This window comes from Ostrinia nubilalis, chromosome 22 (genome assembly GCF_963855985.1).
Source record: "Ostrinia nubilalis chromosome 22, ilOstNubi1.1, whole genome shotgun sequence".
Taxonomy (NCBI): domain Eukaryota; kingdom Metazoa; phylum Arthropoda; class Insecta; order Lepidoptera; family Crambidae; genus Ostrinia; species Ostrinia nubilalis.
The window spans coordinates 9579411-9604526 of NC_087109.1; the positions used below are offsets into that span (position 1 = coordinate 9579411).

Genomic DNA, 25116 nt, shown 5'->3' on the forward strand with positions numbered 1-25116 from the left:
TGAGTCTTCTGTTTGGCGACATAAGGTCGACATTGGTACGACACAACACTCTGATGTTTTTTGCACTAGGCTACAAGGGACCACATTCCTTTGACACAGTAAAAGCGGCGCCGACGACTCAACATAGACGAACACTTATACCACCTATCAAGGGATGTGTGAAAATTAACAGCTAAATGAGCCTCTGATGCGATAAGGTCCACTTTTATTTAGTTCTTTCAATGATTTTTTCCCTCCAACCAGTATAGAGTCTTATTGTACCCCAATAAAGTCCAAAATAAGTCCACAACAGCAACAACCACCAGCTAAAAGGTCAACATTGTTCTAGACTGTACCGACAGCATCTGTTAACGTTTGGTGCGCGGGAGTCGGTGCCAAAGATCCACGCGCCTTTAGAGGACCTACCTCCCACAGAGACCTCCTCCCGTAAGTGTAAACATAGTTCAGTGTGCTTACCAGGAGTTTACGTTAGGTGTGCTCGCTAGCGACTGCCTAAGAAATAAGTCTTACAGCAACTTGGCCCGCTTTTGCTTGGTCCACGGGCCAAGTCACCGGATTCAATGTTTAAAATACACTTAGGCACTTAATATGCAAGGAGTAGAGTAGGTTTTTGTTGATTTGGTGTTTAATTTATCAATAAAACATTGAAGGTGGCCCAGTTGCCTGAAGAAAAAATATTTAAAAATTTAAAACAGCAACCTGGACCATGAACCAAGCTAAAAGTGGGCCAAGGCACTGAAAGACTAAAAAAATTACATTAAATGTATGAAAGATTGTACAGCGCCCCTAGCGGCTACTTTCAAGAACTAAAATCTTCATAGCTCGCTAGCGAGCACACCTAACGTAAACTCATGGTGAGCACACAGTATGTTATGGTTTCGATAGCATAGTGTGATTGGTAGGCCAAGCATGCGTGCTTGAGAGTTCCTTGGTAGAATGTGGTGGTATTTTGAACAGCTCCTCACTGATTTTGTAAAAGAATCACTGATACTTATATTCTACTTACTTACGCTTAACTGGGTCAGCGCCTGAAATATGTGGGTGGATGATGGAGGGGTGATTTTGACATATTTTTGCGTGACAGAGCATACAAATCTGAAGTCTCGCTGGCGTTTGACCGTCACAAAAACACCCTCCCGTGCCACTTCCATACCTCAGGCACTAACTGAGCTAAACGCTAGATCTATAGTAACTAAAAACTGTTCAAAGTATCCACACATGTTTTGAATGAACTTAGTCATGAATGCGTTTGCTCTCTATTTCATCTTCTATCACTTTCTTAGGCACATCCCGTATAAGTTTCGCAACTTCTACCTTGACTTCCACCGAAGATGCCCATGTACCCGAATCCAGCAATTCCCCTTCATCCCAAACTCCGAAACAAGAATATTCAGTTAAAAACCACCCCTTGAAGAACCCTTTCCAGTGGCATTTCCAAAATAAAGAAAGAAAGCTAGTGTTCTTCAACTTCCAAAGGCGATTTAACGCTGTCGAAAAGTTCAGTGACCCACATCACTATAACCGTAGTCTATGCTCTATGAATTGCTTCACGAGATTGAACCTTAATGACGTTCGCGTGAAAAATGTTTCCGGCAGCACAAATGCTGAAAAACAGATGCATATCACGGACTTGGAATCAAACTCTCACAATATATGCACGTGTGCGAAAAAGGTAAAACTTATCAAAAAGACAGAGACAAAAGATAGCAAAAAGAAAGCCTATACAGATACTACTGGACCAGCTACTACTTATTACTTTTTCTCGCGAAAAAAACGCAATACTTCAAACTCCCTAACAGAACCTCCAATGAAGAAGAGCAAAAAGTGCACTAACCTAGTAAAATACAAAAATATGGTCGATGAGCCGAAACTCAAAGAACCTTTAAGCAAATGTTTGTTGCTCAAGAAACATAGAGCAAAGAGTCCTAACAAGGATATTAACCAACTCTTCCATCGCGGTGTAGGCGGTGACGTCATTCCCAAAGAACACAATCAAGTACAAGCTGTTGAAGATAAAGAACATAAATCACTACAAGATCTAATGTCAGTGTCAGAATATGACAAAATAACTGAACACCTTATGATTTCACTATTCGAAAATCATAAAATCACACGCAATTCTAATAACAACGAAGTCAAATACTACATTAGTCAAGTCGTGAAAGAATTGTACAATGTCAAATTCAGTCAAACTGATGTTCATCCAGTAAAAATGTTGTTCAGATCACTGTTGGAGTATTGGCTGAAAAATACAAGCGGCGAACAATTCAAAGAGGCGATGAAACGTGTCAAATCAGTACATAAACCATCAAATAGGCATTTTACACAAGATAAAATTTTGTCCAGTTTTCTTCTGCAAAATGCTACAAAGCAAACTCAGTTCCACGGTGTGAGTGACTTCATAAACGACTATGAAGTCGCAGATCAAATGCCTACTAAAGCACCCAAATCTAATCTACCCAAACCAAAACTAGAAAAGAAAGCTATAAGATGCCACAGTCCTAAACGAGACACAGAAAGTTTCGAAAAAGAGCGGCGAATACAAGAACTTGAAAGAATTCTTAAGAACACAGTATACGTGTGCGAAACAGTGCGCAGTAATCAAAGTAGAGAAAAAGACATTAAAATAACCAAAAGACTCATAGACAACCTTGAAAAACTATCTAAAAGATCTGGCTTGAACAATTTAAACGAAGGTCTGGACAAATCGAATTCTTCATCAGAACTGCCTAAAATACAAGAAACTATTAATCACCTTATTAGTGAAACGTCAATGCCACCGGATGTTGCTAAAGAACTTTTAAATGCTTATTTAAGCGTACTCCTAAATGAAAGTAGTAAGAGTATGACACACAGCAGTTCGCAATCGAGTGATGATAAAAAGTGCAACAAAAACGTACCTCCTATGTGCGAAGTCCAAACAGAATCAGTCCAAAGGAAAATATCCAAAAATATCACCACTACCAACTTTGGGGACAATGCCAATCAACTGAGTAATACTGCAGATCCTGGAGAACAGTACCTAAAAGATATTCTTGATAAAATCACAACTATATTTTCCAAAGTCGGTAAAGGCGATCCTAAAAACTTTGATAATAACGATAAATCAACAGGAGACAAAAATAACGTACCCAAAGATGAATTAGGAAGACCAGTAAAAGAGTATCATGGGAAAAATCTTATACGTGAAAATTATGATGAAAATTCTGTCGTTATAGACCTGTCCAAGTACGATTTGGAGCACATATCGATGTTCAGTGATCCGTCACTTAAAGGAATGATGTCTATAACGATAAAACTAAAAGAAAAACCACCAAATTTTGGAGAATCCCAACGCCATCTTAGTTTGAAATTTTGCAATGAAAGTAAAAATTTAACGCCGCAAACACATTCCGACGATTGGTTGCAGAATTTGGATAACAACTCTTTGAAGAAAATCTTCGAACCAATCGATGTAAGCTATAAACAAAACTTGTATGACTACGATCCAAATTGTCCTAAAGACATGATTGAGCTGAAGCCCTACATTAGTAGTAGCAACGCATCATCTAGACCTTACTGTCATATTGTTCATGAAAGCGAACATTCTATTGATCTATCTTTCCAAAGCAGTAACTTCTTCAAAAAAGACTATCCTGAAGACAACGAAGACACATCTTGTTATATCGTTTCTTCTTTCAAGAAGAATACTGTTTCGACCCCGTTACAAAAGAAGAAGAAAGTACATTTAAAGCATAGTAATGGTTTGGTTCTGGGGCCTCAGATTCGTTCCCCAATTCAGTCTTCAAGCACCAAATACCCTGAAGAATACTCGGTGTTTGAACAGCCCACTCCTAAAGTAATAGATGAAAAGTTCATCCTACTACTGTTAGAAAACCTCACTCTTCTTTCCAAGAATCTTCCAAGTCTGTATAAAGACCTTAATGCTTTGTTTTTAAAGCTTAAAAAGAAGCACGAAAAAGTCGTTCGCAATGGATGCAATATCCAAGGATTGAGTCTGTTAGGTCGCATATACAATGACGATTTCAAACCAAATGACCGTGGAACTCAATTTGATGAAGCTGAATTCAACGAAACAATGAATAATCCTCCTAAAACTCAAGACGTATCTGTGAAGACTTCTGATATTTTACTAACCATGAAAAATCTTACTGATGAATCTCTTAGCACAACTGTTTTGAAGAATGATATCAAAACTGAAGAAGTCCAGACAGAAAAGGTACAAGAGACAAACGAAGTGAAGCTAAAAATATCAATTTCGCACATAGGATTTTCTAAAGAGCATTTAGGTAGGAAATCCAAATCTTTACAAAATATGCCGAATCAAAAGGTCACGACTGAACAAGCTGTATCCTGTCCAGTATGGCCTAAAAAGGTATCAACCAAAGAATGTGCGATGAGTACAATAATCAAAACTATTTTGGATCCTCCTGAACCGAAATTTTCGATTGCGCCGGCGAAGAATTTCGAAAATGTCCAACTGGTGACCATTGAGAGGGACTTCCCAAAAATATCTAACAGGAATGCTGTGCTCTGTGTTAGAAAAGAGTTGGTGAAAGGCATGACTGCCTTGTCGCCGTCGGTAAGGGTTTCTACGCAGTCGCAGACAGACAAAATAATATTGAGACACAGTAAAGATGTAAAAGCGAACGAATACAATGCGTGCAATGAGTTTAAAGTGTACCACGTGTTTTTGGGCGCGAAGGAACCGCTGCAGAAATCAAATTCGATGATGGATTCGTTGTCTGTGACGAGAGAGCAGAGTGACGATTTGAAAACGATATATCGATGCAACAGCGAGCCTTCCTTTTGTTCTGGTTAGACTTTCCAAATAAATAGTCTAGTTTCAATCGTAAAAATAGTATTTTGTTCTGGTTAGATTAAATGATAGTCTGTAAATGTCAAAATTCTATGATTAGCTGTTAGACCTTAGACAGTCCTAAATAGGTAGAAGGGTTCTTTGTTAAAGGAGTAGCATTTTAAATCTGTTTTTGATTTTCGTAGGATTATACTTGTAGTACCTATAGATAGAGTTTTAGTAAGTTATTCATTAGTAGGAAATAGTATTCATTAGTAGGAAATAGTTTTGATTTAATATTCGAGGTGTGGTTTCTCTTTAATATTAGATTATGAGAATAGGGGTTACTGTCGATTCGCCATACTTTACGAAATTCCATATATTGTAAGTAATATACAGGGTGTTAGGTAAATGGGTATATGAGCCGACACGAGCCCATGTTAACATGTTCATATAAATGGTATGGTGAAGTCAGAAAATTGATATCTTCATTTTAAAAAAATTAATTTTCATACAAATCGGATTTTATAAAATGTATTTTGTATGAAAATTAAAAAAAATAAAATGATGATATCAAATTTCTGACTTCACCATACCATTTATATGACCATGTTAACATGGGCTAGTGTCGGCTCATATACCCATTAACCTAACACCCTGTAGACTTTACAAATGCTTTTTTTCGTGACGTAGCGATTCCGTGGCAAATCGGCAATAACCCATTTATAGAACTGTGTTTTTTTTTCTTCTAGAATTGACCCCCATTTGAATGCATGAGATTTTCCTTCCCAAAAAGCTTGTGAGATTAACTTTTTGCTGCTAGAAAATTAAGTATTTTTGTGAATGTTGATTCACAAGCTTTTTGCCGTAAAACTCAACCGAAAATGTTTTTCATGTTTCTATTGGGTTTTGAAATACCCCCTTTGGTTTGTTGCTCATGCACATTTATTTGAGTGCTATGGACTTTTTTTATCAATTAATAAGAGACTTATTAACTTTACAAAAGGGCGTAAAAAGCGCATATTGCAGAAAAAAACTTTTTCTATGAATTTACATTTCTGACTGGCTAACTTCTATCTTAAAAACAAAATTCAATACGGGATAGTAGTCTCTTGCTTAGTAACTACAGCAACTTAAAACTGTTAAACAACAGACAAATGTAACACCTTCGCGTTGCTTCTCAGCACTGGCCCCATTTATCGTCCTGAAGCAGTGGTAGGGTTAATACTGGGACGTGTAAAAGTGCTTTTTAAAAGATTTAAAAGGCTATTTGCAAAAATCAGTTTCAAGACAAGCCCTGACGGTCTTGATGTACGCTGAGCGGGTGCCTTTTTGTCAGAGGGGCACAAGCAGTTCTGTCCACTTGTGTATTTCTCTCTCTATGTATCTATGTCTTGCTTGTATACCTTTCTTTCAAATAAAAAGTTCTCTATTCTATTCAAAAATAATGAGTTTTATGAGTCAAAAGCATCAAAAGTCCATAGCCCTCCTGCTCGCTACATGTGTTTCATTGTAGGGCTGGTTAGCCCCACCTCGCCGCCCCTTCGGGGGCCCCAAGCTGGCTTCGTGTCTGGCACCCCTGGCGGTCGGCTGGCTAGCTGGATCATAGGTATGGATGGATGAGTAAAATGCTATTCTAAGGCCCGATTTCCACTAAAGCAGAGCGGTGCGGAGAAGAGTCGAGCCGTCAATTGTTTCTATAGAATTTGTGGCGCGGAGATTTTATTCAAAACACTTGCGCATTGCTCCGCCTTGGTAAAAACCGGGACTAAAATTGGATAGTTGACATTGACCAATAATTCAAGACAACATCTGTAAAAGAACTCAAAATTCTGAAAACCCAGTCAAAGGTGGAATTGTGTAAAGAAATCGTTATCATTTGACAGTTAACGAGTTAAACGCTTTGTTTAACTGACTTTATCGTACGTTATGAACTGTCAAATGATTATGATTGCTTTACACAATTCCACCTCTGGTCTCAATTACAAATAAATTAAGATTTTTTAGGTTTGACATATTTATGTCAATTGTCATACATTTGGACATCGCTTTTTGATAGTTCATAAAAAGCATGTGAATTGCTTGGTGGTGTCAACTACCCTATTGTTATTAGATAATTATTTAATTTACGTATGCAAGCTTCCCTGACCCTTTATTTAGTAATTGCCAGATTTCATTAATAAACATGCATTTGCGCTTACCAGTTGGCGCCATTGACGATTGACAGAACCTAACTCTACAGTGGCGCCATCCTGGTGAATGCAAGTGCGATAGTCCCACCGCTTCAGCGCTCACCAGTTGGCGCCACTGTCTTAGCCTGTAGCACGTATCAGGGCCTTTCTACAGTAGCGCCAACTGGTGAGCCCAAACATTCTTGTCATTCTTTTAGCAAAAGATTTTTGGTCCCTATTATACATTGCGATTTTCTTATGAGTTTATAACCAAATAGCCAAGATCAAGGTGGACAGATGACCTAATAAATGATGCAAGAAGCCGCTAGGTGGCCAAATTAGAAACCATTGATATGCCTGCCTATGTTCAGAAGTTGACTTCCTATTGGGAAAATAATGAAGATGATAATGAAATAAAATAAATAGTTACTTCTGTTGGCTGTCTCAAATGCCAAGTCCTAAAATGAAGTCATGAAAATATACTACAAACTACAAAGCAATACGTTGATCTCACGATTCCAACATATTATCAACCATATTTAGCCAAGATTTGGCTTGTAAATAACATCAAATACCATTTCAGAATCGGGCGGCCCCCTCGAGAATGCGTCCCGAGAGCTGGGTCAAGCGCAGCTGTCCGTGCAGCAGCTGCAGCGGCTGCTGGAAGCGCTGGAGTTGCAGCAGCAGGTCCACCATGACACTGATGTAAGTAAGAATAGAGCATAATAGAGATGTTTCCTGGGTATAAAAGCAAGAGTTTGAATTATTCCTGTTTTCACCATCATTACCTATTTTTTAAGTGACCCCTACAAAAACAAAATTCCTGTTATGTGTTACCACAGGGGTCACTTAAAAGTTAGGGATTGATGGTGAAAACGGGCATTAGTCCGTCAGTTAACTTATCAAAAAATACTCGACACGTATGTTTCACTCTTTCAAACTAATGATAATTGAAAGAAATAAAGGGCGCCAAAGTTCAAAAGAGGTGGGCCGTGACGTTAAGGCGTGTTTAAAAGTGTAGCTCTTTGTGACGTAACGCGGAACTTCCAACAGCAAGTGACAATTTGTGGCTAGCTAAAAATCCTTCAGCCCGCTTAACTGTTTAATGTAATGTAACAGTTTCAAATAAGGTTATTCTGTTAATTCAGGTAATTCTATTAATTTTCCAGATGCAATTGATAGCCAAAGTCGAAGTTGATGTTTTATAGCCGTGCAATAAGAAGATGCATTTCTGTTCGTTCTGTAAATATCAATTACTTTTATAAGTATTTAGTTGTTCTGTATTCGGTAATGGGTTGCCTTTGTACCATCCTACTAACTTACGTATCGGCATACGAGTATAAACATGACAAGTATGACTGTAGTGTATGATTTTAGTTAAATAATAAAAATAAAATAGAAACCCTCACGCCAAATGACGTCTTATCATATTGTAGGTTAGATTCACTTATTGTATGCGTACATAGAACGTTCTTTCCAACCTAACGTAGAGTATTATAAATTAACATGTAGAAATAGATAGGTACCTAACTCAGCACTTGCCAAATGTTTTTCTCGAAGAGCTTAAGATCAAAATTTGAATTGAAAGTACTTCGTTCGTTCGTTTCAGCCGAAAGACGTACACTGCTGGACAAAGGCCTCCCCCAAGGATTTCCACAAAGACCGGTCCTGCGCCGCTCCTCCCGCGACCTTCACCAGATCATCGGTCCACCTAGTGGGAGGCCTGCCCACGCTACGTCTTCCAGTTCGTGGTCGCCACTCAAGAACTTTCCTGCCCCAGCGGCCGTCAGCTCTACGAGCTATGTGCCCTGCCCACTGTAAAAAATACTACTTATTTTATATCTGCAACGAGGAAGCTCTTGGCCTGCATCTCACCTGATCTAAAGCGAGATTAGTTCAAACAAATAAAGCCATTTTTTATTTGATTTGACTCAAGTTTCCATCTTTTTCTCTTAGGTATCGCTGGAGGGCGCCTCACCAAACGTCAAGAAAGACCGCCGCAAGTTCGGCCTCCGCAAGAAGAAATCCAACAGCAAGTGTGCGTCCGTCGAACTAGCCCCGCCACATATAGACCCGTCCAGCTCGCATATGGTATGTATTACCACCTAAATCATCATCTTCACCCCATTTAGGCAACCAGTTCACTGCTGGAGAGAGAGAGCGCCACAGAGCAAAGACCGAGTGAATGACGCGCGATGAACAAACGAACCCACTAAAGTACGACCAACGAGAAGCGATACCAAATGTAAACAAACCCAATGTCATGGTCATTTGGAATAGCAGGGGTTTGACTTTGACATATTTTGGCGGGAGAACTAGACATTACGACAAATACACAAGATGGGAAGAGACAGAATAGATTGTCAGTTCGACAGTCGAATCGACCTTTTGTATTGCTGCTAGTTGGCCGTACTTTAGTGGTGTGCCATCTGTTATAGACACCATGTAATGCAACAGAACGGTGTTGTGGACTGTGTCTGTCCATAGACACGGAGTTGGATAACGGAGCGGAGAAAGTATGCGATGAAGAGTTGCGGAGTTTGTTTTCCCAAACGTGGAACTAGGCCGCGGGCACGCGGCGTGTCATTTTTGGCGGCGGGTTTTATACTACTTCAGAGCATGACACATGCTGAGCGGTGGCCATTTTTGGTTCTAACTACTTTGTACTTACATATCTGTGTGTGTTTTTTTTAAGTTGGAACCAAAATGTTTTTCTTTCTTTCTTGTTTTGCTCCGCTCCGCTAGCTCGCAACGCCTTATCCATTGAAATGTGTATTTTTACCTCTCTCCCCTATTGTGAATAGGAATTACTAGGTATTCATCTGTCGTGTCCAGTGTGCTTAATGCGAGTTTACATTGAACGTCTTCGCTAGCGAGTGCATCAAAAAACCTATGAAGATTTTAGTTCATGAAAGTATCCGCTAGGGACGCTGTACACACGGCCACACTGTTAACTATCCATTTCCGTTTTTGCTCTTGCTCTCATCAAATGGTGATTCTTTGCGATAGAACGAGATGACATGACAGGCAATGGGTAGTTAACACTGTTGCCGATAGTACAATCTGTCATACATTTTATGAATTTTTTTACGCAGTCGCTAGCGATGACGTTTGGTGTAAACTCGCACTATGCACACAGTTGGGAATAAGCCGAGTTTTGTCATAAAAAGCGTGAATAATAGTGTCACCTGCCATAGTTAAATATGTTTTATTTTTAATTCTTTTATTTCCCACAGGCCCTCTCAGCTCTAACCGCCCCGCCTTCCCCCGGGGGCGGAGCGTCATCCGTGCCCAACTCGGCCGCCTCGCTGCCGATCGGTAAGCGACCTTATTGCATACACATACGACTCTTTTTACTCTGTCTCGTCTCTGTTAGTCGTGGAAGTGTTAGATCTTTTTGCTGACGAGCTCTGTGGTTTATATTTTTAAGTTACTTTTAGCCCCCTTACTTATTAAAAGTTACACACAGGCCCAGAACAGACGGTGAAACGCAACTGCAACGAAACTGCAACTTACTGATGATTCTGATGAATGAAACTGAAACTGAAAGTTTCAAACTGGTCGCGTCATGTGTGGTCTCTCAACGGACGCTATGGCAGAAACTTAGATGCAACTCAAAAGTAACCAGCAGTTGCAGTTTCGTTGCAGTTGCGTTTCACCGTCTGTTCTGGGCCTTATTGAACACTAAAAACCCGGTCGAGTTAACTGCGCATCTGGCAGCAGTGACGTCACAATGACGCTCTGGTACGGAAAGGGGCGAAGTGGGAAGGAGAGTCGCATTCCAGCGAGGTGGGCACTCAGCTCAATCGGGTTGTACTTTAAAATGACATTTCAATACTAAACGTCACTTTAATCGAGTTTTCAACACGCGTGTAACTTTTATTAGGCTGGTTTTAGTGTCACGCGGACTGTCAGTGCGGATCGCTCCTCACAGCCGATCTGTATGAACTGCTAGGGAGCGGAGCGGTTCCTCCGGACCGCATTACTCTAAAACGCTCCCTAGAAGTTCATACAGATTGGCCGTGCGGAGCGGGTCCGCACCGGACGGTCCGCGTGACACTAAAACCAGCCTTAGTAAGTGTATAAAATGTATGTTCCTTTAAAGCAATTTGATCTTAATTTAATCGTTCCAAATTGGGAACGTTTTTAACCGACTTCATTAAATAGAGGTTTTACTATGTTCAATTGTCCTTATAATGTTAATGAATAACAGAACTCGTTGGCAATGTAAATAGTTTCCCAAATCTTTATTTATGATTTTATATACACAATAAAATAAAAATAAATAAATAGATAAAATAATTCGATGTGTAGTAAAACAATAGCAAAGCACAAAATTTCATTGCACTGAAATGTTTTAGATGTCTTGACCTAGATTAAATGTTAGACGTTTTATTGTGTATATGACTACAATTTATTATTTTCTTTATAGTAATCGTGAAAATAAGAAATACCCACGTCCAAAGAAAGAAATATTCGGAAAAATAACTGAAGACATGTACATATTTTGTTACAAATCATGTATTTTTTATTTATTTTTTGTTGAGAAAAAAATATTTAACGTTTTTATGATGTGAATATAAATAAAGTATTTTAAAATAATTATGTCTTGTCAAGGATTCTACGAAATTGGTAAGTTGTGAATGCGCATACAGCATGGCGGCATCACAGATTAACAATGAACAAAATGGCGTCGATGAATGTCAATGTCGTTGGCGTAACTACGTTTTAAAAACCCATTTATTTGTACATAGAATTACATATTCTTTGACGTTTCTGATAAGGCTGGCTGGCTCCATACTTTGCATTGGACCCAATGTTGGTCCCAACGCAACTCCACCAACAATTGAGAATGTTACTAGGTATGCAAAATCACTTGAAACCTATGTTACAGTTAGGCTTTTACATTTACAAATACATTAGTTTTTATTTCATTCAAAAATACCCAGTAGTTATGATTTTATAGGCATTCAAAGTTCGCATAAATATTGAGTGCCGCCGACGGTCACGTGACCCCGCGTGACGTACATTCACAGTATCCGCTCACTATAAAACGGATATAAACATACTTAAATACATTTTTTTTTGTAAATACAAACTTATTATACATATTAACACCCAGACCCATCACAGAAATTAAAATTGAACCAAACCCAAACTTGATGCGATTGTGTCGTTTTATTGCGAATTACCCTCCAGCTCCATCATTAGACCCTGATTAGAATTAAAGATATAGAATTAAAGTACTCGTCAATACAAAACGAACGAACCCAAACTCGATGGATTTAAGTCGTTTTATTATAGAGTTCCTATGGCCACCTTCCAGCTCCATCATCAGATCAGCTCCATGTCATCATAATATTGCATGGTCATCCAAATCACATGTGTTTGCGAAATTTCAGCTTAATCGGTTGCCTGGAAGTGGGTCTTAATTCAGCTTGCAAGATTCCACCCATACAAATATGAGCCAGTCACTGTAATATGACGTCACGCGCATAAAATGGCGGGCCGGCCGCCGCCCGCACTTTTAAAATTCAATATCTTGGAAACTAATTGACGTATCGAAATAATTCTTTCACGTGTATTTTTTTATTTTTAACAGAGAATACAGAAAGCTTAAAAACAAACCCCAAAATGGGTTATTCCGTATTCGACCCACGACAACTCAACCCACTCATTATTTTTCCTCACTCAACCCAATTTTGTTCCTTACTCTACCCACAACAAAATTTTAATTTTATGTTCCTTATTCACCCCAAAAACATTCCTAGCTCAACCCATTTTAAAACCACTTAAAAAATATAAGATTTTTATGTACGGTCAGAATAAAAATATATTTTTTAGAAATTTAAGCTCAGTTAACTTTTGTGTTAAGATCGTTCTATTAAATAAAACTGCAGGAATTCTGATACATTAATATATTTGAAAAACGTTTTTCACAAAAAGACACAAATCAAATAATGACTAATTAGAATCTACTATAAATCCACGATAAATCTACTTTAAATCAAACGACTGTGATTTTTTATTAAATCAGTATAACCAAGCGATGGCGTATAATTTTTTTATCAGTTCATCAAATAACTAACTTTATTATTATTACTAAAGACAAGTTATAACTTACTATTTACTTATTATAACACATAAAAAGATAGAGCTGTGGTTTCCTGAATTTAATTTAAAAAATGTAACTTGAATTTATTCTTTAACGTTTACTCTCTAATCCAGCAACTCAATTCGTTTCGTAGTCTTTAAAATGTCTAGTTACGCCAACGATTATTTAAAACACTGTGCACGATAGTAATGCTAAGATGGCATGTCTGTCTCGCTACTGTAGCTTGCTATGGACAATGTCGTGCTTCAACATATGTCTACGTTTCAGAACTGATACGTTCCCAATCATGAATAAGTTTTGTTTTCGATTATTTGTTACTTGATCACTTCAAGCCCGGAAAATCGAGAATTCGAAACACAATAGATATAATCAATTGTTACGCAGTCATATACTACCACTTGGGGTTTGAGGAATATTACGCCATCTGTAGTCATAAAAATGAAATAATATTGACACTATTAAAATTCCATAAGGCTTTTAAGAGATGAGTTAAAAGGCATCCATCTGGGCAATAGTCCATAGATTGCATTTCCACACCTGATGTAAGATTAATATAAGAGAAAACCATATTCATCATCAAAATAATTAAAAAAAAATTGTAATTGTGAATTATCATAGCACAAGTTATAATAAACTATTTTAGAACTCATTCAAAAGATAAGTAAGTAACAAAATAATCGAAAACAATGATTTACGATTGGAAATCAAAATTCTGACTCATCCTGTACAGTACAAAGTTCAATCGAAATTCGATAGATGGCGCTAATTGCTAGTTTAGAATATTTTGGGGTCCAACAAAATGCTCTATTCTTTTTTTAAGCAATGATATGCAAAAAATAGGTCATAATAAATATTTGTTGGGTCCTGACATAAATAAATATAATATCAATGTTATAAAAACCACACAAATCTAATTGTTTCTTTCTCGTTTTGCATTCCAGCATTTCTTTCAACATTTCTGGCCTCTACTTTAGTTCGTAAGATTGATTTTTTATTTTTGTATTACTTGAATCCCTTACCTACTCGACACATTCACCATTGTATATAAAAGCATCGCTATATTATATACAGCTTCAGTTGTATAATCACGTTATACATAAACCACGAATGTTATGGCAGCGGATAGATAGTTCCATTTTATTTGTTGATTGGAAAGAAATGCGTGCTTCTGTTTCAAACCTTACGATTCAGACATAAAATTCACATTCCATTGGCGAAATCATTTTTGTTTGGTTGTAAATTGTACGTGTCATTAGAATATACTTGTAACTAAAGAAAAAAGGACAGGGATCAGATAGGGATGTTAACTTTTTTTTATTTTAGTCGTTTTGATTTTCAAGGTTCATATCTCCCAACGGTTTAAAAAATATATATATACCAAAAACACACAAAAATACAATAAAAAGTCGCTGCCATTTCTCGTTCTACTTTTTTTTATGAGACAGGAGGCAAAATGCATGCTGCTAAAAGCAAGCTAAAATGTCTGCTTTGGGAATGATCTATGACAGCACATCAAGCTAAAAATTGATACTTATGCAATCGTAAAAGGCGCTATTTTGCAATGAAATGTTGAGTCTGATGAGCTTTCGACTAAAAACAAGCATCAAATACTTATGCTTTCACCGCTCTCACATTTTTCGTAAAAATATTACTACTTATTTTTTAATATTCTACTGAATAGGGAGGTCTGGTCAGAAATCTTTAACAAATACAGGTAATATTTTAATGATACCTATCCGCGTATCGCGTTAAAAACTGTTTAAATTAATTCAATAACAGAAAGTTTTACGCAAATACTTTTAAAAATACTACCAATTACTTTTTAAATCATTTTATCATAAGTTTACGACCTCATAACTACGTTTAAAAGTTGTTTATAATTTAAACCTGAAATAAGCAAAACAAGGAACTAAATTGCTATCACAGTATGAGTAATAGTAGGTACCTGCTAGCAATAGCTATGTTATTCGACCTTGTGATCTGTCAGCTGTTATCAGTTATCACATCATCTTATCACAGTCTAGAATATACAGATCTCCGTAATCTCAATGATACTAAGACCTGATCATTGGAAAATTAACCTTATACCTTTCGAATTAAGATTAGTAAATCCGTGCTACTAAAATCCGTTACGCTATACTAATCTATTGTTTTACAAGACCAATACTTCAAGAATCCAAAGAATAGGCTAAATTGAACCTTATTGTTGATATATTTAGAGTTGATTTCACAATACAGGCGTAACTCCCTTGATACGATGCATAATTTGAATTATTCATAAGATGAAACAGTTTCATTGCAATGCTGTTAAGAAATAGACTGTGTCTACATTTTTTCGTGTGTTTAGTTTTGTGTGCATCTCTTTCTATTATAATTAATTAGACAGAGAAGATAAACTTAAAATTGTTGTGATTTGACAGATTTTGCTCCAGTTTTTTAATTAAAAACAGTTAAAAATGACGAGTGATAGTGGTGGGGTAATGTTTTTTGTTATGAAGACAGTGTGCCAATACATATTCAAAGTGTTGAGGGAGTGCGAAGTTGAAGCAAGATGTGAGTTCTTCATTATATTATACATTGTCTTAGAGCATAATGATATACCTACCCTGAATCTAGACTCTGTATTTTGGGGCTGTTGCATACTATCTGTCAGGAATACAATATACTTGATTTATATCGGGTTGTTTAAAAGAGGTTGATCTTACTCAGAATGCAGGAATATTATGAATAATATCTATACTCGTATTACAAAGAATGTAAGTCCATCTAATCTTTGATTAATCTGAAATATGATTAAGCTTAATTCTTCCAGAAAGAATAGCAAGCAATACGGATTTTACCAAATGATTTGTACCATTTGTACAGCGTTTTCTGGTAAAGTAAAATTTTTCGTATTTTTCAACAGTAGAATTTGTCGCAGTCACAAAAATATAATTACACGTTTATTAGTAACTAGATACAAATTAGATTTATACATGTATTTAACAAATTACAAATTATGTAGATATTCACTTTACTTGCGTTGTGTACTTATAATATACCTCTGCATTTGCTAACACTTAGCACATTTTTTAAAGAAATTCAGTATTTTGAAACTGTTATTTACCACGAGTAGCACTGTATTTTATTTTAATTTAATCATTTTACTCTATAATCTTACGTATTTGTACACTTAAAACTTAAATACACTCATCGTCAAATAAATCGCACCTCCCGCGACAAGCACTTTGAAACGTATGCATCCCCACTTCCCACCAATATTGGCACCATTTAAAAGCCTAGTTCTAAACTTCATTTCATTAAAGGAAAGGTTTTTACCTTAAAAATGTGTCTTTAGAAGGATCCAGAGTCACTTCTTCAAAAAATAGGTAGTTACGTTTGAGCCAACTTTTATGGCAATAAAACTGTTAAGTTGGGATTAATCGCTATCCATCTGTTAAAGAGGACACGTGTAATCATTATTTGGTTTTATAACCATAAAATTTGGTCTAATTGATCCCAGAGGTGAGCCCAAAGTGAGGTCTTCTTTAAAGTCACATTTATGGTATATGTTAATCTTTTATTAAGAAATTAAATGTGTTTTTCTTTAAGGATATTTATTGGGCTTTCAAATAACACCAATATTGTCGGGGTACCATGATTGTGTCAGAAGAAAATCTTTAAAGTTCGCGTCGCGGAAGGTGCGGTTTATTTGATGTTGAGTGTAGTAGAGATTATAATGTCAATGTATTTAACAAAATGAGTACAGTTGTCATCAAAGTAGTTAATCTACCATGATTTTAGTTATAATATAGGTTTGAACCTGGTGCTGACTGTAGTAATACTAAAATTTCTGTTATCTTATCTCCAGGGCTGATTTTGCTACATAAAAACATCTCTTCAGCCAAAATAGCGATAAATCCAATAAACATTAGTCGCTGAAATATAAAAATGTGATATACGACTATTATATTATTACTACTAAGACTTGCAAGGCTACCAGGCAAAATAATTATTTCGGTACCTATACAGGGTGTTAGGTAAATGGGTATATGAGCCGGCACTAGCCCATGTTAACATGGGCATATAAATGGTATGGTGAAGTCAGAAATTTGATATCATCATTTTATTTTTTTAAATTTTCATACAAAATTAATTTTATAAAATCAGATTTGTATGAAAATTAACATAATTAAAATGAAGATATCAATTTTCTGACTTCACCATACCATTTATATGCCCATGTTAACATGGGCTAGTGTCGGCTCATATACCCATTTACCTAACACCCTGTATAAGTGTTGAAAAGCGAAGTAAATTTAGAATACACTAATTTTCTATCAACCATGTATCTATCACAATACCGTACGTAGATAAGTTCAGCAATCATCTCATTCTCTCAATGCATGTTTTGGTTTTATTCTTCATAAACTTTATTTTATTTAATGTATTATTATAATCTAAAAAATAAAAATAATAATAAATTCACAGTTCGTACAGTCTACTGTCTATTTTATGTATTCAAAATTGTCTATCTACGAGTATACATATTGGCATAGAAGTAACCCAACCAAAGAATACAATAGGGTAGTTGATATCGCCAGTCAATTAACATACTAACTTTTTAAGAGCTGTCAAAAATGTCAAAGCCATTAAAAAATCTGATTTACAGGAAAAATATTCTGTTTTCAGGAATAGAAATACCCTATGTGTTTGGTTTAAAAAAAAGTTCGTTTTCTCCTTTAGAATTTGATGGCAAAGACATGTGTATTGTAACCACAAATCAAATCAATTTATTTGTGAAAATGTCAACAATAAGTCTATATGTGTGTGTCAAGTCAACGGTGTCAATTACCCTTGTTTCTACACCCTATCCTACTTAGCCTGACTGGTAAAAAAACTGTCACTGTCAATTCGGACCATATAAAGACAACTAAATATTTCCATAGCATGTGCAGCAGCGAGACCTCAGTCCCTCCCAGGGGCGGAGGCCTTAGGGACCGGCGGGGGTGCAGGTGGTCCAGCCTCTATTACCAGTCTGACCCCCGATCATCAGCTAAGGGAAGACTTTACGGTGTTGGCCAAAGATCTGGTGGCTAGCTTGAAGGGGATTGTGTCTACTTTGGTAAGTGAAACGAAACTATTTCTATGTATATTTACGGAACTATTCCAACTTTTGTTGGACTCCTATGTAGCTAGAATCTACAACTGAACCACTAACAAAAACCTAAGCTGAAACCCAAAATGAAACTATACAATATTGGGAGCCTTACCATTCTGACCCCCGACCATCAGCTGAGGGAAGACTTTACGGTGTTGGCTAAAGATCTGGTGGCTAGTTTGAAGGGGATTGTGTCCACTTTGGTAAGTGAAAAAATGTAACTAAAGCCTGGTCCGTGAGCACGTAGAATTTTGTCCAATGACCCCCAAGCTACCCATCCTTATCGCTCGCGCGTAATTATGTTGCTGTCGCGCTCGCACTCTCACTGTGGGCGCGCGTCGCACAGTCGCCAGGCTGGACCAGGACCAGGCTTTACACAACATCGGGGACCTTAAAGGCCGACGGTGGTGTGGGGGGTACAGCCTCTATTACTAGTCCTCGATCAGACTTGGGTGACGTTTCATCCAAGGAAATTTCATCCGAGGATAAATAAAATTGTCTGTGTTTCAAATTGTTAGGTGTCACTGATTCAGAACTATAAAAATTAAGCCTTAATAGTCAATCATTACGTCACAAATTCGTATGCTTGTGATCCTGAAACAGTACTGATTCAAAACTATCAAAACTGAGCCCTAAACCCTTAATCCTTACGACACATATTCGTATCATCCAGGTGTGCGAGCGAGGCAGACTGCGTGCGGCGATGGACGCGGCTGAGACGACCGCAGCGCCGCCAGGGGCGGTGGTGGCAGCTCTCAGAACTAACCTGACCTCGGCGCTGCAGCAGAACTCGGGTGAGACACGAGTTTTGTGGCTCTAAAACTTCAACAGCTCATCAGACTATACATTTTCGTTGAACAATAGTATTTATTACAAACGCCACAAGATCCACTGTATTACACTTGATATGCTCTCGTCCGGAGAGTTTAAGTTTACCTAGCTGTATAAGATGCCACAAAGTTAATCTAGCTGTGTTGTCCTCTGTCTATACTACAGTCAGGGTCAAATAGTTCGGTGACACCCAAAGTAGCCAAAAAGTTGATAGCACAACTTTATTTCAATGAGGGCTATCGTTTTAGCGCTCACCAGTTAGCGCCACTGTAGAGTAAGGTCCTGTCACTTGCTAGTCGCGAAGACAGTGGCACCAACTTGTGAGCGCGAAAGTGATAGGAGGACTATCGCATTTGCACTCATCAAGATGGCGCCACTGTAGAGTAAGGTCCTGTTAATCGCCGGGGGTGCCAACTGTTAAGTATAAAAACGATAGCCCTCATTGGAACAAAGACGTGTTGCGAACTCTTTGGCCACTTTGAGTGTCACGAACTATTTGACGCTGAGATATTGCTCATTATAATGCCGGTTGCAGACCAAGAGCTAAGCTAAGTTAGTTTCGTTTAGCTCGCATAGCTGACGCAGTTTCCCATAGTCGTGTGTAGACTGAAAACTATGCCAATTCTATGGGAAACTGCGTCAGCTATGCGAGCTAAACGAAACTAACTTAGCTTAGCTCTTGGTCTGCAACCCGCATAAGGCTACCTGTCCATCTATGAGCGGAGCGAAGATTTTTGCATCTATTGCTGGCTCACCTCTCCGCCACTTCCACCGTTATGCTCTATAGACAGGCATTTTTTCGTCCATCAGCGGACTGTCATAGACTAAAATGATTTTGTAAATGCTTTGTAAATAATGAATCCGCGTGACCCTGGCATGGGTGCGTAAATAATGACGTGCGAAGTTTTGTGCGCAGAGCTGCGGTCCCGCCTGTCGCGCATCCACGACGCGTCGGATATCGCTGAAATATCGTCCATGGGCAACAACTCCGAGCCGGTGAGTTTATTGATCTTTTAACTAACTTCGAAAACGGAGTGTAACAACACCACATTAAAAATATATCAAGACTACTAGCGCCATGATGCCGTAGTTACCACTGTGCTTCAAGATCCACTGTGCTTGTTGTAATCATCATTGTTTAGGAAGTAATTACAACGCTCACCACTAGATGGCGCTAGGGTGGAAGCTGCATCGCGATGTGAAAGTACAGGAGTAACTTTATCAATCAATTTATTGACTAAACAATTTTAATCATGGCTATCTTCTACGATGGACTATAAAGTTATTATGTAATAGGTGCTATTAGTATTAAGACGGGACCATCGTTTCGTTTTTTCCCTTGCCCTCAACGGGTAAACAGTTCCAAAACCTGCGACTGATATTGAATTCACAATCCTCATTGATGGGGCATTGTGAAGAAAATTCAAATCATGTTCTTTATTACTATGTAGGCCCTTTTCAGGTCACCTTAACAGGAATTACACGAAACGTTCACAATCTCCCATTGATGGGGCGAGTGGTATAACCCTATGAGAAACAATCGAGATAAGCGGAATAACCTCAAATAATTTTGAGGGTAGTTGTATAATACCAGCTCGTCTCATGCTTCCCTACCCTCAACAGGTGAACAGACAGTTCCAGCAGTCTCTAAGCTACAGCTCCTCCTGTGTCTCCGCTTCCGAGTTCTTTGACGCGGAGGAGCATGACGAGGACCTGAAGCCTACGGAAATACTCGCTGCTGATGAGGTATGCCAAATACAAATACAAAAAGACAAGGCACTTAAGTTCAAAATACAATGACAAAAGGCCTTTATGAAGAGTTATAATATTTACCCGACTGCGCCAAAAGGAGGGTTATTGATATAATACTCTGGTAAATCCAAAATCAGTTATCACACGTCTCTAAAGGTTACTTGGCCGAGTCTTAGCTGTTTTACGAAAACATTCAGCGGTTAATATACAGCCCTCTAGACAAGTGACAAAACGTGACAGGCACAACCCGATCCAGCTAACTGCGCACCACGCTGGAATGCGACTCCCTCGCACTCCCCGCGTTCGTCCCATGCGTACCAGAGCTTCATGTGACGTCACGGCTGCCAGGTACGCAGTTAACTCGACCGGGTTGTAAAATTTTGAAACATGTTAGTTACTTCGCTACGTGAAGTAATTTCGAAGTTATTGTAACTTGTCTATGATCCGTTATTCAGACTCGATCTAAAGCCTGGTCCGTGAGCACGTACAATCCCGTCCAATGACCCCAAGCTACCCATCCTTATCGCTCGCGCGTAATTATATTGCTGTCGCGACTGTGCGACGTGCGCCCGCAGTGAGTGTGCGAGCGCGACAGCAACATAATTACGTGCGAGCAACAAGGATGGGCAGTCATTGGACGGGATTCTACGTGCTCATGGACCAGGCTTTAGCGATATTAATCTATTTTATCGATATCTCCACAGGCCGGCGTGATCGAGCTGGATGGAGATTCGTCATCAGAGGCCGGCTCGCTCAGCAGCGAAGAAGGATCGGCAAGCTCCGACAACTCAGACGGTGCGAGTGAGTTGCTTTGCGTGTCGTGGCTTACTCTTTAAATCTAGTCAGCTGTATATCTACCTAAAGCCTGGTCCGTGAGCACGTAGAATTTTGTCCAATGACCCAAAGCTACCCATCCTTATCGCTCGCGCGTAATTATGTTGTTGTCGCGCTCGCACACTCACTGCGGGCGCCCGTCGCACAGTCGCGACAGCAATATAATTACGCGCAAGCGATAAGGATGGGTAGCTTGGGGTCATTGGACAAAATTCTACGTGCTCACGGACCAGGCTTTACCCATATATTCTACCCTACAGACACAGGCAGTTCAGGTATTGGATCGCTGGGTGGAATCATTAGATGTCGATCGATTTAGTTGATTTAAGAAGTTTCCTGAATGTACAAAATATGATTATTGTGCAGCTTTAGTTCATTGATGTATTGAGCCAATGAATAGTGATGCTTCACTTAGGACTTAATGCAATGAGAAGTTTTGTAGCGTGATTTTTACATTTATTCCAACCAACTGTTTAAATAAGTCATATATGACCAGATCTGGCTAGAACGCGCCTGTCAATGGGTGCGTTTGGCGGAAAAAGCGCTTAATGGCGATAGCTGTAAGCACTGTCACTGCTAAAAAAATGAATGAAACACGTCACGCTTTCAAGCGCTTTTTTCAGCGCTTCCAAGCGCTTTTTTCAGCCAAACGCACCCAATGGCTTCGATATGTTTCAGCTACTCTACTCAACTACATGTATTATTACTGATGTCAAATCCCTTATAAAGGGTTACTAACTCGAATTTTCTCTTCCACAGTGCTGTCAGCAGAACAAGTGACCCTCCGCCTGAACCAGAACGGCATCGAGCCGCGGGCCCCTTGCTGGGCGCGCCGCACCTGCCTGCCCTGCCCGCGCCCCACCCCCGGGGGCCCCTCGCTATGGAACCTGCTGTACAAGAACATTGGGAAGGATCTGAGTCAGATCTCTATGCCAGTCACTATAAATGAGCCCTTGAACATGCTACAGGTAAGGAATATGCTACAGGTATGTGACGTCACTGGGGCCCCGGGGCCCGCGCCCCACGCCCGGGGGCCCCTCGCTGTGGAACCTGCTGTACAAGAACATTGGCAAGGATCTGAGTCAGATCTCCATGCCGGTGACCATCAACGAGCCACTTAATATGCTACAGGTAAAAAAAAAAGAAAAATAAAGTGATGGTAGTGGGGCCCCGGGGCCCCCACCCCACGCCCGGGGGGCCCTCGCTATGGAACCTGCTGTACAAGAACATTGGGAAGGATCTGAGTCAGATCTCCATGCCGGTGACCATCAATGAGCCACTTAATATGCTACAGGTATGTAGTCACTGGGGCCCCGGGGCCCGCGCCCCACGCCCGGGGGCCCCTCGCTGTGGAACCTGCTGTACAAGAACATTGGCAAGGATCTTAGTCAGATCTCCATGCCGGTGACTATCAACGAGCCACTTAATATGCTGCAGGTATGTAAGATGTTACAGATATGTGACGTCACTGGGGCGCCGGGGCCCCTGCCTGCCCTGCCCATGACCCACGCCCGGGGGCCCCTCGCTATGGAACCTGCTGTACAAGAACATTGGGAAGGATCTTAGTCAGATCTCCATGCCGGTCACTATCAACGAGCCACTTAATATGCTACAGGTAAAAAAAAAAGAAAAAAAAGTGATGGTAGTGGGGCCCCGGGGCCCCCGCCCCACGCCCGGGGGCCTCTCGCTATGGAACCTGCTGTACAAGAACATTGGGAAGGATCAGATCTCCATGCCGGTCACTATCAACGAGCCACTTAATATGCTACAGGTAAGGAATATGCTACATGTATGTGACGTCACTAGAGCCCCGGGGCCCCCCCTGCCTGCCCTGCCCGCGCCCCACGCCCGGGGGCCCCTCGCTGTGGAACCTGCTGTACAAGAACATTGGGAAAGACCTTAGTCAGATCTCCATGCCGGTCACTATCAACGAGCCACTTAATATGCTACAGGTAAAAAAAAAAAGAAAAAAAAGTGATGGTAGTGGGGCCCCGGGACCCCCACCCCACGCCCGGGGGGCCCTCGCTATTGAACCTGCTCTACAAGAATATTGGGAAAGATCTTAGTCAGATCTCCATGCCGGTCACTATCAACGAGCCCCTGAATATGCTACAGGTAAGTAACGTGTTACAGATAAGTGACGTCACTGACGTACTTGCCCTGCCCGCGCCCCACGCCCGGGGGCCCCTCGCTATGGAACCTGCTGTACAAGAACATTGGGAAGGATCTCAGTCAGATCTCCATGCCGGTCACTATCAACGAGCCACTTAATATGCTTCAGGTAAAAAAATAAATAAAAAAAAGTGATGGTAGTGGGGCCCCGGGGCCCCTGCCTGCCCTGCCCGCGCCCCACCCCAGGGGGCCCCTCGCTATGGAACCTGCTGTACAAGAACATTGGCAAGGATCTCAGTCAGATCTCCATGCCGGTGACCATCAACGAGCCCCTTAATATGCTGCAGGTAAGTGATGGCAGTGGGGCCCCTGCCTGCCCTGCCCACGCCCCACGCCCGGGGGCCCCTCGCTATGGAACCTGCTGTACAAGAATTAATATTGGGAAAGACCTTAGTCAAATATCCATGCCGGTGACCATCAACGAGCCACTTAATATGCTCCAGGTATGTTAAGTCATCGGGGCCCCGCACTATGACGTTACTAGGGCCCCAGGGCCCCACGCTCTGGAACCCTCTGTACAAGAACATTGGGAAAGACCTCAGCCAGATCTCCATTCCGGTCACCAACAATGAGCCTCTGAACATGCTACAGGTATGTGACGTCACTGGAGCCGCGGGCCCCTTGCTGGGCGCGCCGCACCTGCCTGCCCTGCCCGCGCCCCACGCCCGGGGGCCCCTCGCTGTGGAACCTGCTATACAAGAATATTGGGAAAGATCTGAGTCAGATCTCCAAGCCGGTGACCATCAACGAGCCCCTGAATATGCTACAGGTAAGTAAGATGTTACAGATATGTGACGTCACTGGGGCCCGGGGCCCCTGCCGGCCCTGCCCGTGCCCCACGCCTGGGGGCCCCTCGCTATGGAACCTGCTGTACAAGAACATTGGCAAGGATCTGAGTCAGATCTCTATGCCGGTGACTATCAACGAGCCCCTGAATATGCTACAGGTAAAAAAAAAGAAAAAAAAAGTGATGGTAGTGGGGCCCCGGGGCCCCCACCCCACGCGTGGGGGCCCCTCACTGTGGAACCTGCTGTACAAGAACATTGGGAAGGATCTTAGTCAGATCTCCATGCCGGTGACCATCAACGAGCCTTTGAATATGCTACAGGTATGTAGGCAGTGGGGCCACGGGGCCCCTGCCTGCCCTGCCCGCGCCCTACCCCAGGGGGCCCCTCGCTATGGAACCTGCTGTACAAGAATATTGGCAAGGATCTGAGTCAGATCTCCATGCCGGTGACCATCAACGAGCCTTTGAATATGCTACAGGTATGTGACGTCACTGGGGCCCTACCTGCCCTGCCCG

The 25116-nt window shown here is 40.4% G+C and overlaps 1 protein-coding gene across 1 annotated transcript in view; it reads left to right on the plus strand.

The window, feature by feature from the left end:
* The window catches only part of LOC135083072 (uncharacterized), a 58404-nt gene that overhangs the window by 22129 nt on the left and 11159 nt on the right, over positions 1–25116 (plus strand). The window contains exons 11-22 of the mRNA XM_063977836.1: positions 329–426; positions 1284–4817; positions 6315–6407; positions 7553–7674; positions 8926–9060; positions 10206–10287; positions 18013–18188; positions 18898–19018; positions 19972–20051; positions 20679–20801; positions 21512–21608; positions 22401–22609. Of these exons, the coding sequence (XP_063833906.1) occupies positions 329–426; positions 1284–4817; positions 6315–6407; positions 7553–7674; positions 8926–9060; positions 10206–10287; positions 18013–18188; positions 18898–19018; positions 19972–20051; positions 20679–20801; positions 21512–21608; positions 22401–22609 (4870 nt within the window). The remainder of the gene's footprint in view (positions 1–328; positions 427–1283; positions 4818–6314; positions 6408–7552; positions 7675–8925; positions 9061–10205; positions 10288–18012; positions 18189–18897; positions 19019–19971; positions 20052–20678; positions 20802–21511; positions 21609–22400; positions 22610–25116) is intronic.